Below are 18,071 nucleotides of genomic sequence, written 5' to 3' on the forward strand. Positions count from 1 at the left end.
AGACAAAGGAAGAATGGTTAAGTAAGGAGCACAAAAGTCCATAAAGTGTACTTTTAGCATCCTAAAACCAAGTTGAACAAGTATATGAAAAGCGTAGAGGCAGATGAACAGCAAAGAGCACACACAGTTTTTAATAATCTTGTACATTCATCTAAATTCTGAAAGAAATAAGTTTGAGATATCGAAGTATAAGCTTCAAATATAAGCTTCAAAACACTGGATTTTTTAATATTATTTTATTTTTTAAGAAATACTCTCTCCCAGCCTATTTTTCCTATTTTCTTCTTAAAACACATTAATACTCTTAAGATCTATACGTTGCAGGGGATGTACAATCAACCACCTAGTGTGGACAAAGATCAGTTCTGAGAACCAGTACAAGTTCCTATGAGTGAAATAAATCTGATAGAGTATGAGTGGAAATTAGTTCCCCCACAGGTCTTGTACTAGCCTGCACAGCTGTGAATATTATTCTGTTTGAATTCTTTATCCCCTAAGTATTGATATAAAAACCCCAACTCATTAGAAATAACTGTTAGCTAAATTCACAAGAACTCATAGAATACATTAGCCTACTCTCAACATTCAGAGCTCTGTGTTAACTACTTGTCAGAGTGATACCACAGAGTTCAAAAGATGCTGAGTTGCGTTAATAAATTATTACAAAGATAAGATATTTGATACATACTTGTGTTTCCATCAGGAGCTGATGAGTCTAAATATGACATTATTATTGAAGTATTCAAATAACATTGTATGACAAAAACACAACACAGAATATATTAAGGCAACTAACACACTTTCCTGGAACAGAAACTATTTATAATATCCAGGATTAAAAAAAATTAAAAAAAAAAACAAACAACCACAAAAATTGCCTTTTTAGAAAAGGCGCTTTTTTTTTCTTTTCTTTTTTCTGCATCAAATATGTGCTAATCAGCAGTCCTAGCACTTTGGCCATTTTAGAAAACAGATGGTTGACAGACATTTAAGAGTAGAAAAATACAGAAAGGGAAAGCAGTGTATCTGAAAGTATTTTACATTTATACCTTCTAGGTAGTGTCCGTTCATTTACTTTGTAGACTTTCAATTCCAGGATCTGTTTGAATTTTCCTAGAGCTAAATTTTGTTTAGAAACACTGTACCTATTTCTCCATTCAATTCATTTAATCAAAAGCATTAAATAGATCAATCTGCAAAGTATAAACATGGCAACACAGAAATTACACATGCTCTCTGTTAGCAGAGTCTCTAGCTCAGAGTTAGAAGTCTTGTTCAGTAACTGAGGAGAGCACCTCAGTTACACACCGTCGCTTTGGATTCACAGCAATACGCTGGAGAAGGATTTGATATCAACTACTACATCCTAAGTGAAATCATTTGACTTAACCACACAGTTAGAAAATTCTGATGTTTTGCATTCCTTCTCTTTTTTTTTTTTTTTTTTCCTGGGGCCCAATATTTAATTACCTATAGAAAGTGGATCAGCTTTAGCTGTATCCCCAAAGTCGTCACCGAGGAAGTAGGATTTACGGGTCCCTATCCTCGCTCCAAAACAGCGTGAGACCGGACTTGACAACTTACCTGCTATGTGAAAATGGTAACTACCTGGCTATTGGGAAACAGTGTCTAGCCAGAGCCAAAAATGTCTGGCTCCTGCCCGTCCCTTCTGTTATGCTTTATTTGGTAGTCATGATCTGAGGAGGCCTAAGACACTGGATCTGACTGGTGCGATAGGCAGGAGAAAGCCTTGCTGAAAATGCCCCTGGGGTTAGGCGGGAGCTTGGGATTTGAGCGTCTCGCACAAGCAGGACGCAGGCAGTTCTGACATGCCCGCTGGCAGGGACTATGTGGACTTAAGCATCACTGGGGCAACTACAGGGTAACAGCAGATAAGTAGGGGTTTTAAGGATCTTAGAAGCAGTTAAACACTGCCGAAAGAGAATGGAAATTAAAACCCTATGTGTGTAAGGTAATTTTTAAAATGGGACTAAGGTGTTTTTGAAAATATCAAACCCTGATAACTCAAAACTAAATTTAAATATACAGCATAAATGCAACTGCATTTTTTGTCCCATAATATCATAAAAACTATTTTTTAAGAGATTACATGCTCGATTATACATTCCTTTACAGCAGCTTCATGGCAGGGGAACTCCAGCTGAATAAAGCTAATGTAACGGAGCAGAAAAATCAAGCTCTCTGCCTAGTTGGGTCTAATCTCTAATTCACATTTCTAAAAAGTTAGAGAGATGCAGAAGCGGACCCAAAGATTAGGGGATATCAAATGTCCAGACTTTTGGTCCACGCCAGTCAGAATGCTTCTTTTTCACTGAGTACCAACACTATAAGGTTTAAACAGTCTGTCCTGGTTTAGCAAAGGCAACAGCCTTGCACCTATTAGCAGTTAAGCCATGAGACTGCCCATGCATTTAAGCACAAGTATACTATTAAGCACATAAATAGATGCTGTTTACTTTGCTAAAGCAGTGCCACAGTTTTAACATCTTGAAGGGCTGAACTTTCAAGACAAGGTTTACTAATTCTTATAAATATCCTCCAAAATATGACTTTTCGTAAATGCGTGACTGTTTTCAACTATGTTGACAACAGTACCATGTCCCCTGAAGTTATTTCAGAGTCCTGACTGTGTGTGGAGCTGATTCCAGTGTCAGAGTCTGTATCATTTATGTCCAGATTAGTCACTCTGTGAACAAAGTCAGGAACAGCAATGCTGTTACTGGAGATGCCGCTGCCCTTGGATGGCTCTTCATTTGATGGCAGCCTAGTTTCAGTGTTGTCTTTAACGTGTAGTAAATTAAATTCTTCCGTAAGAAGTTCATATTCTTTTTCCTTCTTTTGAAGCAGTGAGTCCCTGTATGTAAGTTCTTTCTGAATGCAGCTCAGGTATGAGTTGATCCTCAGACCATCTTTCATACTTTTTTCCAGCTCGTACTTTACACTTTCCAAATTTGAGTTTTCCAGTTCAGGATTAGCAGCTCCTTCTGTGCAAACATCATCTCCATTTTTTTCTGTGCATATTCCACGTACCTCTCTTTCAATTTCAGCACACAGCTTCTCTATCAATTGTTTGTGATGCTTCAGTCTCTCTTCAACCTGTAAAATTCCCTCGCTTTTGCTGAAATAGTCATGCATCTCTTTTTGATCATCTGGTCTACTCCCTTGCTGCTCCGCCTCACTTGGATTGATCATTAAATAGGAGTCCTGCACATAGTTTTCTCCATCATTGGCCACACGATCTAGATGGAATTTTGCTTCACATTTTTCAATTTCCATATCTAATTCCTTCATTCTAAGGACCTGTTGATGAATGGTATGATCTTGAGAAATGATCAGATGAATCAGTGTCTCCATATTATCTCTCTCTTGCTGAACACTGTCCTGTTTAAGCTTGGCCAGTTTCCGGAAAGTCTTCCTCACAATTTTCTTTTGCTTGTCTATTGGCAACATCTTCATGTAATTTGCTGGACTGAGCTCCCACTGTTTTTCTACATTTTGTACTACCTTAGCTTCAGCTGTCTTCCACAATGGAAATGAGAGGAAAGCATCTGACTTTACCAACACAAAATGCAAATTAGACTGCTCTTCCCCCCAGGCCTTCCAAAGTCTCAGAATCTTTGTCAAGGGAGGAAGTACTCGCTCCGAGCCTCTCCATTTTTCTACAATGCAGTAATCACTAGGTTTTCCAAAAAGGACCTTTTTCTCTCCAAATGTTGCCTGATGCTCCTCAAGCAGTGCTTGAATCACTTCTGCGCAAGTTGTGCGCTTTGTCAGGCCACATACAATCTTCTCTTCCTGGCAAACCCAAACCACAATCTCTCTTTCATTTGAAGCCATGTCCTTGTTGGGAGACCTGGAAAACAAGAAGAGAACAAACAGAAATTACATATCAATGGCGCAGACTGTGTGAATAATGACTATAATTCTGAAATGACTACCACATCGAAAAATTCCAGTATCATTGTTCAAGACAATATACTTGTTTAAATTACATGAAGAAATATCTTCGGATTAAGTAACAGAAGCACACACCCATTTCAGCTACTGCTTTAACATTATTGCTAGTCCAGCTGAATGGGAATCTCACACAAAATGTCTTTTATTAAATTTAGGTTTTGTACACATAAGTGTGTATTAACAGTAAGAGATAAAGTTCGGCAATCTGCATTACATTTCCAGACTGTCCTAGGATAACATAACTTTCAGGCCTGTGTATCTGTTCTCATCACACAGACATTGTGCAAACATTTGTAAGCTCTTAATATCACCGAGGCTCCTGAAGGGAAGAATCATGCCTCCAAATATGCAGTGAACATAGATGGACTGAGAAAAGATGATTAAACATCACCCAAGTTAAAAGAACTTGATGACAGGATAAATCTATAGCTCTTTCGCCACACCTGCACCCACACAAGCATAAACACTATTTTTTTCCGCTGTGATTTTTCACTAATAAGTCTCAAGAAATTTGTTGCTTTACCTGAAGTACCAAATAGCCTGAATTCGAGTGAGTTGTGAGAGAATACCAGCTGTGAGAGAATACATACATAGGTCTGTGTTTTATAACCTTTGTAATGACACAGAAATGCCAGAAAATGTAAAAAGTTGTGGTTTTCTTCTAAATTGATGTATGAATTCCAATGAATGTGCTATTAACCTGACATTAATGGCTGGTACCCCCTTATACACTGAGATACCAAGCTTCGGGTGTCTAAGATCCCTTTACGGCTACTGTAGCTGTCTAATCAATACAATCAGTGGAGCCTAGAGAGCAATTCAGCTCACTTTACAGTTCACTTCACAATTAACTCTTAAGTTTGTCCCCATCTGAGTAGCCCTATGCTGGCTGAGTGGCCTTGTGGAACCTGTCCAGGATATTCTTGTCCTCTAGCCTCCACACGCATAATCTGCTGCTTGCCCAGACCCGGTGATTTGGCCTCTTGCCTAAAATGATAAAAAGATAAATTCCCTGAGGAAAAATGCATTTCTTTTGGATTTTCTCGTATCACTTCCAGTTCATTTGAATGAATGAGATTTAACCCAGTCTGACAGAGAAAGCTTGAAAATGAAAATGACAATTTGGACAAGATTCAAAGGGCTCAATATGGTGTTTGTTTCTATCTGGGACTACTTATTTACAGTACTTTTCTAGTCTTCTGAGATGTAGTAGAAATGGAGTTTTACTTGGCTTAATTAGGGTTATACCCTATGATTATTAAAGCAATCCAACTTGTTTCTTTTTCTTAATTATTACACAACACAACAGACACACTGCAGTCCAATAAATTGAACTATGATTGACTCAGCTCTAGGTGCCACTGTGACCAGGAGGCAATAATCCTCAAAAGACAGGAGACTGCAAATGAATACTAATAAAACCTACAAGAGTGAGTTTATTAGTATCATCGCACAGGAGAGCTCTGTCCAACTCCATTGCTCCAGGTCTTGGAACATTCCTCTGTAAAATCTGTGTTTTGGTGGATTACTCTGAGTAATGACATCATTTTCCCACTTCAATAGCTCCCTCTTACAGACCAGCGTTTTACAGTAATTATTTTTTAAAACTGGTGTTCAGAAGATTAATAATGTTTTCAGACTACTTCTCAAAATAGGAAAGCCTATGTCACAGGCATAGAAAATGGCAAAATGGCACAAAGAAACAGAAATATTCAGGTTTAAATGGGGGGGGGATGAAAGACGACACCAGATTAAATGGCATTACTGTTAAGTATATCACATGCTAAAAAGTCAGTATCTGTAAGTGGGTTTAGGTTTACAGAATACAGGATGCTATAGAAATATTTTTGCAGATTGGTAGTTAAATGAAACTTACATAAACAGATAATTGCAACGTAAGTCAGCTGTGACTGTAAAATTACTCAGTATTTGTTTTACATACTGCAGATATAAAAAGAAAAAAACTCGATAAACTACAGTTACGTTATGTGTTAAGCATAAAACTATGCAAAATAAATTATCAAAAATACAGTGTCTCAAACCATGTTCACTAGTGATTCATAAATAATTGACCTAGAAATAAAAGTGTATTACCAGTCATTGAATTTCAATTTAGAAAAGTACTGACAGAAAAAACAAGAAAGGCATAAAAATGTAAGAAATAGCAGATTGGGGCTTTAAGGCAGTAAATTCAGAGTATGTCTTTCCTATTGTTTTTTTGTAATCAATAAATATATTTCAGGAAATGAGTGTTATCTCAGTCTTTTAACATTCTTCTGAGAGTCTTGTACATTTTGTTCGCACATTGAAACTCTTCCTCTTTTTTTCCCCCAGTCTTGTTTTTGGTTGGATGCCATGTTTTCTCCTAGTCAGTATTTTCCACGCGTAACAGATTATGTGAGTTAAGCAGAAGCTTACTGTCTCTTCTCCCCCTGGCTCCTTTAAAGCTTTCCTATAAAAACAGTTTTTCTCTGTGATATTAGTAAATCTTCAGATAAATTTGAAAAGCCCTATGTACCCCATAGTATTAGGATACTGATAAATACTTTTGCTATACCCATTTTTTACACAGACTTCCCACAGACTTCAGCAGGAGTTAAGCAAGCTTCTGATGGAAATGCATTGTTTATTGTAAAGCAATCTCTACAGGATCTCTGCAAACAATATGGATGTAAAATTACATTTTTAAATTACTGTTTTCAATCATTTTGTAGTTGTTTATCACCCCCTGTTATTTTTTCAGTTATGATGCACCTGCCTACCAGGACTTTACATTGAGCTTTTGGGGGAAGAATTCTTCTTTACTTTGTCGACAGTGTATTTACCATACTGAAGTCCATAACTAAGAGTAGCACTGCACAAATGGATAATGTATGCACATGCACGTACACAAAGAACTCAAGTAGCTTATACATGAAAAGATATACTCAAATATATATATGCAAGTATAGCTTATGTAACATACACCTTGTAATTATATTGTCACCTTTTACAGAAAAGGAGAGGAAAAAAAAAGAAATCCTGAAGATTGCTGTAATTCTTAGATCAAAACAGAACTGTAAAGTGCAAATTCTTTCATTATATTTTCCATGTGTTCATCACAATATATATTATCTTCATTTTTATTCAGTAGCCACCTTAAATTTTTGATCTTTCTTTTTAATCAAAAAGAATTAGCAAGTCATTTATAATCTTACAGTGCCATGGAATTCTAATATCTTCTAAAAAATCAAAAGTGTTCCTGATTATTTTTCACTAAAAAATGGTAAAGTGATGTGGCCTACCATGGACCTTTTAAGTAAAATTTATTGTACTATTCTTTCATCATAGTTAATTCAGGTAGTGCCAAACAAAAATAAAGCTTCAGCATGTCAGTCACATCATAACCATTATTAAGACTTACTTTCAGGATGCAAGAAGATGCTAATACTAGGAAACATCTTTTGTTAAGCTGCGCTTTACTCATAGAAAGGGAAGAGCAGATTCTGCATATACAAAGTGGAATTCATCTCACTTAAGCATCTTAAAGTTAAGATTTCTGTATAAATTCACCATCAAAGTTCCTCTCTGTCATGAGAGGAGACTGGACCTCCAAGAACAGTCACCAGAGCCTAAACCATCTATGATCATCAGGATAATTCCTCAAATGAAGCTATTTCTCTCTTTCGTTAGCTACAAGAGACCTGTGTGGCCACCTTCAACTAAATAGCTCATTTTCAGGTAGCTAAATACAGGTGAGAGTATCCAATCAGATTCAGGCTTATTGTCCGAGAGAAATGTAACAAGAATGGTTCAGACAGCAGTAGATTTAATAAAAATAACTAAACATGGGACCTACACATTATGACTTCATAGCTTAGTTTAGATTCTGACTATTCCATTTGCTGTTCTATTTACTACTCTTATTTACAAGGAAATCCATTAAGTCATTTCAATGCTAAGGAAGATGTAATGCAGTTTGTAACTGCTTGTCTGGAATAAAAGCTTGTTGTTCACGGTGGTTTGGGGTTTTTTTTCTGAGATGTAATACTAAAAATCACAATATTCAGCAATAAGATCTGCTTTTAGACAGTCATTTTAATGAAGAGGCAAGCTTCTCATATTTACTGGTTCCTTGGCCTTCACATCCTGCAGTTTTGTAAAGGAAACAAAAGAACTATCATTTTTTAATAACCTATCAATTAAGGAATCTGCAATAGCTAAGGTGTTTTTCCAGTTTAAATGTTTGGCTTTCTTGAAAAACAGTTTCAGTAGCAACTTCTTCAAAACTAGCTAGACAACTACTTAACTTTTTTCAAAATTTCTTGCTGTTGCTGTAAACAGGCTTTAAAGCTTTCAGGTGTGCCTTGAACTCTGTTTCTTTGAATTAATCACTGAAGTGTTCTACTTACCCATCTATGATTTTAAAGCCTTGATGATAACAACAACTTGCAAGTCTATCTTTTCTTGCAAAGTCACTTATTGCTCAGAAACAGATGGGAATTTAAGCTTAAGAATGGTCAAAAGTACATTTCCAGTCTTGTTTGTTTGTTTTGATTGCTAGTTTCATGCTTTCTTGCTCTTTGCTTCCCTTCATCATGACCCAAAAAAACATTCTAATCATGCTAGAGACCTCACACAAAGTCTTGATTGTGTCAGCCCAAGCTGATTGTTACATGTCAGATAGACACTTCATTAATTTATTATTCAGGCCTAGGGGAAGAAAGGTAATACATTCCAGCAATGTACAGACAAAACAAAAACATGTACGTATGTTGCACAAAGTCAAAATATGAGATGGCTTAAATGCTGGAAGCAGCACTTTTGATATTCACTAACTTTAAGGGATGTCTGGCACAAAAACATACATTTCAAACACATAATTCTTTGCCTTCCTGAAAATTTTTACATTCTTCCTAAATATGCAATATATAGCTTTATAAGCAAACATGCCAAACAAATAAAGGGATCCCCCTACTTTTTAGAATTTCACCTTTATGCTTACAAGATGCTCATTTTCCTTACTAATTTCAGCAAACATTCGGTTGGGACTAGATCATTTATGTATCATATTGTTATCAGTTTAATACAGTGTTTCTGATAGATCGTTGACACTAAAAGGTAATTTTGTCTTTGTTGAGAAAAAAACATAGATAAAACTCTTTTGTTCCTTCACTGTAATAATTTTTTTTGTAGACTTTTGCAGAAAAATAGAATGGAATTCCTTTCTCAACATTACCATATTTCTTGATGTACCTACCCCAAGGAAAAACCAGATTGAGTAACTAAAAAATACCTAGGTAATTGCTAGAAATTTCACAGCCAGGACATTTTTGTGAACGCCTTGCTAGTTTAAAGCTTTACTAATTTTAATTCAACATGAACAATTGAACCAATTTTAAGTCAATGTGAGCAACCAACTGAAAGTTTTTGTGCTAGGAAAGGGATTCAAAACTTGAGATTATATTTACAATCAGAAATTGTATTAGTTGTCTCCTCCCAGAGGTTGAAATAAATTATGTGGAATAAAAAACCTGCAGAGGAAAATAAATGGCACACAAACCAATACATTAATCCTTTGCTTGAAAATATATACAACTTCATAATTTATAAATTTGCCATCAAAGAGTTCATGCTGGAAAGCCATTTGTGTGAAATAGCTTAGTCACTTTTTCACCAATTTACTGGGGAAATCATGTTTTATAATCTCATTTTTCAGAGATGGAAGAGCTTACACTCATTATGTATGAATTAAATTGCTGTTAATCAGATGTCATACAGTTGTATCTGTTAGTACAAATGTTTGTGGGTTGGAATATTCTTGTGCTTAGTGTAATAATGTCACCTTTTGTTCTTTCATCATTGCATTTGCAAGTGGCACATAATCTGTAGTTATTTATGTCAGAAGGATTGTTTCCAGTATTATGCTGCAGATGATAAAACTAATTTAGTCCATTTTGGTGTAGAAAATGAATGAAATTTTGTATTTTTGAGATCTTTTCTTCTCCTCATCTATTTTTTCTCTTTGATGCTGTGCTGGCATAAATACATTCCAGCATGCAGAAAACCCAGAAAGCCACATGACACAACTGTCATTTGCAATGCAAAAAAAACAACGGAACAATAATTTATAAGCAGCCTTCTATTGACAGTATAGACCCTCTCAACAGCGCGTTTGAACATACAGTCTACTCTTCAGCCAATCGGACGATAACCGTGGTTTCGGATTGACTGGCTGCCGTGACGGGGTCCTCAGCTGGCCAGAGCTCTCCGGTAGGTATGCTGTTGTCACGACCTCCCCAGAGTAAGACCAAAGCTAAACTCCTGAGAAACAAACCCCTACATTATGTCAAGATACCGCCCAGAGCAATTCACGTCTTCAGTGGAGAAACCAAAAGTGGCTAAAGGACAGAACAGGGGAAAAAAAGGCTTTAAGAGACAACCCTCCTGCTGCCTACAGCATCCTTGCAGTGAAGCCCTTGCCTAGAGCTTCGGTGTCTGCCATCTCGGGGCTTCCCTGGAGAGAAACACAAAACTTTCAGGCAGACCCAGGCAGGTGCTCCCTGCACCTCTCAGCAGGCTCTCCCTTCTTTCTCGGGCTGTAAAGTCCCAGCTCCTCACCGAGACGTTCTTGCCTCCTCTACCTGCCACACTGCACGGTGGGCAGCGATCCCCCAGCCAAGCAGGCTCAACCGCTGAGCCACTTGCTCTCTTTTGAAAACGCTGCGACACAACGGCATAAAACATCCTAAGAAAACAAGAGGCATCTGCCACAAAAGCATTTAATAATCCCGTGTTTTCAAGGGGATGGTCTTTCAGCATGCTGCTGGGGCACGCAAATCTGCCCACCTGGATTTTGGCAGGTGTGTATTTGTGCTATGCTCTTCTCTTTGTTCTGCACCCAGAAATGTTTCTTCCATGTGCAAGGGCCCAGAGAACACATGCCTTGTTTAAGCACTCGCTAATAACCTTGTTATCTCTGTGTCTCAGATCCCAGCCATAGCTACCTATTAAAGAAATTTGATGGCTTTTAATTATACTTCCTTGCTGGAAATAAGAAGAGGCCAGTATTACAGGGATACCTACCTGATACAAACAACCTGCATTTGTAGCATAGTATATACGCTACATGTCATTTGAGAGCTTCTGATACCAGTGACATTTACATGTCAAGGTATATAAGGGCTAATTATTTTATCAGTCACCACATTCCATTTAGAAATGATAATGTTGCTTTTATTATTTATTTTTCAAAATCTCAGCATATTACCATATATATCTCTCTCTCTCAGTAAAAGCATATGAGACAGTGGGTGATCATTCTGAAAGAAAAGAACAAAACATATTTTGGCTCTGTGGGATTTTTATCTGTGAAATTTGCAAAAAAGTAAAGCTATTGGTGCCATGTGTTGCAGCCCTTGCTTGGAAGAAACTCTAACTTAATTTGATCCAAACAGATTTTTGACAGTGATTTTAACATTAAAGCTATAAAGAATACACGGCCTATATGAAAGCTAAGGTCAGAAGTATTTCAACCTTTCAGGTACAAATGGATCATATTAGAAGTTCCTACTAAGTTTATTCAGACTATCCACATTTAATCCACCTTTTTTCTCAACTTTCTGTCACCTTCTGTAATGTCATTCAAAAAGCAATAAAGGCCAAATCTTATACTCGGTATGCCTCCTGCCTGAGTAGATTACACGATTCTGAGTTTCCTAAGGGCAGCAATGAGGAAGTATCTACTCTCTCACCACCCAATGAAGCTGGAACTAGTCCAAAGCCTTAGGGATTCAAGACAGCTTATTAACTAAGTGCATTCTCATTCCCCTTACCTATCCCTAAAAAACAGTATTAATGGAGGCACATATTAACGTCCATATTATGTAGAAGATAAAAATTCCATACATGACGTGTCAGGAACTTGGTCCTTCTTCCCTTGTGCATCACGCGAAAGTCAGGGCAATGTCTAGCTAAAAAGTATAGCAAGGCAGGACTGGTAATTTAACTATAATAAGAATAAAACCCATCGCTATAGACAATCAGAGTAGTCCCAATGCTGCAGGAAGACTTGGAAAGAACACCACAGAACTTGTGAAAACAAAATAATTCTTTCAAAAGAAATAACTTAAATTTCTCTCTACCATCTGTTTCTGTATCCATTCAACGGTACTCTGTGATAAAGCTTCCTCCTTTACAGAAATGTACATATGCATTTATTAAAAATAAAATAAAATTAGGCATCTAGATATTCATGTGACATTTTTCAAACATACACATGTACACAGTAGTTCAGATCTTCTAACTGAAATATTTCATATATTTTAAACAAGAAAACAATTTAAACAAAGGATGTTTTAACTAGCTATGCACAACACATTTCCCCTAGTATAAGTTTATGTTCTTTTTGTAATTCCTTTTTAAATGCATAAATTTTTAACTCAGCAAGATTCCCATACTGTCAGGAAGCCTTGATGAAACATTTTAATTAGCAACAGCTGTTGAAAGTTATCTCCTACATCAATTATCATTTGTGCACTTAAAACTACAACTAGTTCCTTAATCCCTTCTGCAGAGGAATGCCATCACCTCAGTTAGCTACTGTACAAAAATGCATACATTATAATTCAGCAATGATATATGGTTGAAATTTCTGTTCATCCAGTCATTTTATGTTATATTAGTGCTCTATGACAAATTTCAGTTAAATAATTTTGGATTGGAATGGGTTAGTACTACTCTGTCATAGAATAACATGAAAGATATGATAGTTTTTTAAAAAAATAATTCTCTAAGGCAATTATTTTACTGCAAATAAGTCATTCCCACCAGAGTTCTTGCTGACTTGCAATGTCAGACTTCAGTAAAAATCCCATGGGAACTTGTTCACTTCATTCTAATAACTGTACTGCTTGAACACAGGTACCTGAACATGGACCAATATTTAAGAAAAATAAAAAGGCAAAAAACCCATGACAGTACTTAAAACAGATGTAAAAGAAATAAAAGCAACCAACAAAAAGAACCAAGAAGGAATGGCAGTAATGATTCTATCATCTGGTAAGTAGATGGATAGCAGAGTTTGTACTGTGTAGAAAATAAGCCAAGAAATTGCACTAACACAGAATGTTGCACTAACAGAAAGAAAGAAAGAAAGAAAGAAAGAAAGAAAGAAAGAAAAGACATTTTAAGAGGAAAGATACACCTTTCTCACTAGATAAGAGCGCTAGTTAAGGTGGATTATCCTGAACAGTGCCCTGCCCCCCATTTAACGACGACATAACTCCGCGTCATTGCTCCGGTGGCCGATACTGTTTTGCAAAATCTCACTTGCAAAGTCCAAGTGCAGATTTTCAGCAAAGGTGACCAAAAGGCTACCAAGTCCTCCCCTTCAGTTATTAGCTCTGCCCTATACGATGTTTACGCTCCCAATCACTTAACCTACAGACCAGCGCAGAGGCTGCCGTCTCCAGTCAGACAAGACTGCGTCGGCCCCGGCCTCTTCCCTTCTCTTACCTCTGAAATTATTCCTCTCCCCCTAAGGGTACACATTCTCTATAAATTACATCTATGCTTTAAATCTCCCTTCCTGTCAGACAAATCATCATTCCCCCATTGTATATTCAAAGTCATAAGGTTGGTAAGTGGATATTAGTCAAAAAACGTTTGGAATTGCTTTGAGTAACATCAACAAGTGTGCTGTGTACACAAAGTGTCATGAGAGGGAACACGTTCATCGTATCAGGTCTGTGTTTGTGGTGGCCTGACACAGTGGAGGTTTGAGAAGAGAGGAGAGCTAGCTGTCCACCAAAATATTTTCCAAGACGAGCAACAATAACATTAACAATTTGCTTTACTGGGAAAACATGCTTTGATGTGTATATTGCAACTGCTACTGAGGAAGCAGCTGTGATACACGAACGGAAGATCCAGGAAAAACTCCAGAGCCAAAACAAACATATCCAGTGGTAGTAATTCTTTAGACCACGATGGGGGGGGGGTATGGGAAGATGGGCATTTGCAAATTCCTCAGTGTCAGTAAGCAACATGCAAAGTTTAGGAATATCAACATAGCAAATGCTACATCTTAATTTTGGCCAGTGGGTAGTTCTCACTAGTTGACAAATAAAGATGCCACTGGTACTTTTTATCTACCACAAGAATTTTGCTACATTGCAAAAATACAATTCTCTATATTGTTCTTGTATCTATTTAAGTGCCTATGCGTATTTAAGCACGGTAACACTATATGAGCTTTATGGGGCTCCTATTAATAATGTACAGAACGTGTCTAAAATTCCATCACTTTCAATAATACAGAGGAAGCAGAATCATTTATAGCTCATTTAGAACACAGGCTTCTAAACTATAAAGTTAGTGCTGCTATTACAGCTAATAGAAATTTGTTTTATCTGACTTCTCCCACTAGAATTTTTATAACTGCCTTTTAGAAGCACCCTGGTTGTTTATGAGCTTTTGAGATCAAAGAAGTGAGGGGAATTCCAAGGGTTGAAAGCACGATTTGTGGTGGTGGTGGTGGTGTTCTATGAAATTCAGTTCAGCTTTTGTTGAAAGGCAAACATACACTATTTCTCTCCCCTGGGTTTGTTGACATCTTGCCCAGGGAAGAAATAAACACAAAGCATTCTGACGTTGGGGCTGGACTGCCAAAACATGAACAAAGAGCACTATACACAGACCAGTGATGGTAAGGTAAGTTGCGTAGAGGAGCAACATACAGACAAGGAAATAATAAGATTTTGTGCCACCTTCCCAATAGTCCCTGGGCTAAAGGAGGCTGGGATGGCTGCCTTCTCACAAACCCTTACACACAGCGAGTGGCCTAAACAGTTCAGGGTACCTCTTCTCTACTCCTGGTAGTACCGCGCGAGGCAGATGCTAACCTCATTCACAAGGAAAGGAAAGAAAGTCCAGATGGACTTGGCTTCTTTTCACCAATCCTCAAGCTGGACTCAGGCTCAGCAAAGCATTTCTTCCTTATAGTCTTTTCCTGGTGGCTACCTACTGTAACTGCTTCTGCAGCTGCTCTTCGCAGCTGCCTGTGGTGAATTTCAGAGTTGGGACACTGTGCTTCCTGATTCTGAAGAGGAACATTGTAGGAATCAGTATTTTTACCTTCTGTTTTTTAAGCACCCCAAGACACCCCAGACCCATCCCCCAAACATATAAAATTATTTACAAGATAACTACCGTAGGAAAGTGATCATCCTAAATACTATTTTTACCTCTGTATCTAGTCTTATAGGTTTGCAATTGTATGACTTAAAATATCATTAAGTAATTTAGGCAATCTGATGTCCACCTGACATTCCCATCTCCTTGCTTGTGCCAGATAGGCTGGTTTAACCAAAGGTTTCCAGCTTGATAAACTGACAGCAACCTAACCCAGGGTGGGAAAAAAAAAAAAAAAAAAAAAAAGAAAAAAAAGGAAAAAAAAGAAAAAAAATTAAAAAAAAAGGAAAGGCGGGGGGGGGGGGGGGGGGGGAAGAGGAAAATTTTTTTGTTGTTTTTTGAGTAGTGCTCCCTGAGTTGGGGACAGGAAATGGGAGAGTGGCCGGGAGCCTGGAAAGGGGGCTTAGGACTGCCCTTTGTGCAACAGCAAGCCTTTACATCTATCTGTTCAGCCATCTCATCAAACATCACCCTTTCTTAACTTTTTGACATCTAATGATTTTTCAAAATAGCTTTTTTTGTATATCCTAAAACCTAGTTTGAGTATCTCTTTACAGTTTGCCAGGAGTGAGAAAGGCAGGATGGGCTTTAATTTTCTTCTGTATTTATTGCTATAAATTTTGCAGAGCAAACCACCCCTCTTTGAAATTATACTGTATGAGCTTCCCCATTTCATTTGCTTTCATTAAATTATATTGAAGATGTCACCTCAAAAGGGGTTCTATCAAGACCTCATTTACAATCAATTCTTTTTTTTTTTTTTTTCAAAATTTCTCTCTCAAACTTTCTGAAAGATAATTCAGTGACAAATGTGTTCCATTACTTACAGTATTTGAAGAGCTGAAAGGAAAAAAGATGAGATGATGAAGTGGACTCTTACATAAATCTTCACTCTCAAGAGCTAAATTAAGTACTAGATACATAATTATGCTAACAAGAAGAGTGGACATAAATTTTAAAAAAAGAAACCTGAAGCATTTTAGTGTCCATTGACAATCTGAGAGATTTGTGCAGCTTATGCTTTCAAGTAATTTTCTAAAATTGCTTATCAATGAATGCTTCAATATGTAGTTAGTCAGACACAGGCTGATAGGGTCTCGGAAATATCATCACATCCTCCCTGAAGAAGCTACTGAACAAATGAAATAAATTGTTAACCTTACCAACTGTGCTCTGCCCTGGCAAGGGATATGCTAAAGAGGGTACAAGAGCTTGCAAAACTAGTTCTAGCCAGCTGGGGAATAAGGAGAGGGAAGGCAAGAAGGGAGGAATTGCTGTCTGGAAGCAAGGTTAATGCTGGATCATAAAGATCAAGAGCAATGGGAAATTCACTGGATTAATGTAAAGAAGAAAGCGTAGGCAAGAGAGAGTTACAGAGAACGGTGTCCAGCAGCAGACACACACAATTTTTAGCTGTGAGAAGATGAAGGAACCTGACTACAGAGGAAAGACATTCCATGATTCAGATAAAAAGCCACGTGAAACCTAAAATATTTGAATGATCGTGACTTAAGCTGCAAACCTGTTGTAGAACAGAGCTAATGAGTACAGATAATGAGTTTCCAGCTGGGGCCACCTGAAGAGGCTCATAGCCATGTCAGTTGGCCATCACATCCCTCCCACTCGAACTGAGCTGCTTGAGCTGACCTCCAAACCACGTGAGTCATGATGAATTAGACCATAAAGGCCTTGTTAAACCATCTAAGATAACCCACCTGAATGTGATTGAACAGTTTAGGAAGAAATCATTCAAAAATTTGATGCAGCTGAAAAGACGGTAACCCATGGCAAAAGATTTGTGATGAACAGTGGGAGCAGGTGTGGGCCAAAAACCTGCAGTGGGCACAGCTGAAGCCAAACAAGCCCAGGTGTCGATGGCCAAAGACCAAGGCAGGCCCAAGAAATAATGGGGCTAGTTTTACGAGACACATCTACAGCAGAATGGTGATTATCCCAAGAGGGCTGGGACACCAGAAAGACACTGCAAACTACTTGTTGTCTTTAGTTCACGGAAAGCCAGACTGAGTCAACATTCAAATTAATCCAACATTTCTTTATTTCATACATCCAAATGTCTTTGCAGGTGGGGATCCTTTCAACATATGAGCAACTCAGATGACTTCATAGCTCAGGGAGGATAAAAAGGCAGTTTACTTCTAACAAGACACTTCATAAGCTGAATGGATACCGCAGTGACAGCTGAATGAAGGCATTCTTCCTTCTGCCATGCGAACAACGCTGTGATGTTTGGAGAAATGTACATATTTAGCATTCTTCCGTGACACGCTCACATTCTGTTTGTCACTTCTGCCTTTTAAAGAACCCTGTGTGTACCCAGTTTTGTAATACGTAGGTACATGTGTATGCAATCTACAGAAGTGGCTATTTTGGCACATTGTTTATATATACGATGATTTGGCGGTTGTAATATATTTTACTGTATGTTAGATGTAGATGATACAGGTTAGATCTATAATAAGATATGTGACAGTATATCTTACGTGCTACAGCTATGCATTGCATGATCACATACAACACAAGCTGTCATATATGCATTTATATACTGAATACGTGCCTAGCACGCACAAGCACTTTAGCAGAAAGAAATATGCTTAAGTTGCAGTCAAGAACTCAAAAATTTTAAGCATTGGAGTTCAAGTTTTCCGTGCTACTTCATTCAACAAAAATGAATTTGATTCAGTGTATCCATAGCAAGGTGCATTCTCTCCGCTACATTGGACCCCTGCCTCACCTGAATGCATACAATACACAATATTCAGTTTTGCAGAACCACAGAAGGTACTGAGATATTGCAGACACTGAGTGTTAAAACTTTCAGGTGTCTTCCCCACTGCTGAAATTCATAATCGCCTCTTGGACACCTAAACTTCCACAAAAAGTGCTGCAGGAGAGTTCAACTC

General features: G+C 37.7%; 1 protein-coding gene across 1 annotated transcript in view; it reads right to left on the reverse strand.

The window, feature by feature from the left end:
• Positions 1-261: 261 nt before the first annotated feature.
• RASSF9 (Ras association domain family member 9) overlaps positions 262-18,071 on the reverse strand; it is a 28,298-nt gene continuing 10,488 nt past the window's right edge. The window contains exon 2 of the mRNA XM_049792422.1: positions 262-3,874. Coding sequence (XP_049648379.1) covers positions 2,599-3,874 — 1,276 coding nt within the window. The 3' untranslated portion in view covers positions 262-2,598. The remainder of the gene's footprint in view (positions 3,875-18,071) is intronic.

The sequence above is a fragment of the Accipiter gentilis genome, chromosome 34 (genome assembly GCF_929443795.1).
Source record: "Accipiter gentilis chromosome 34, bAccGen1.1, whole genome shotgun sequence".
In the NCBI taxonomy this organism is placed as follows: Eukaryota; Metazoa; Chordata; class Aves; order Accipitriformes; family Accipitridae; genus Astur; species Astur gentilis.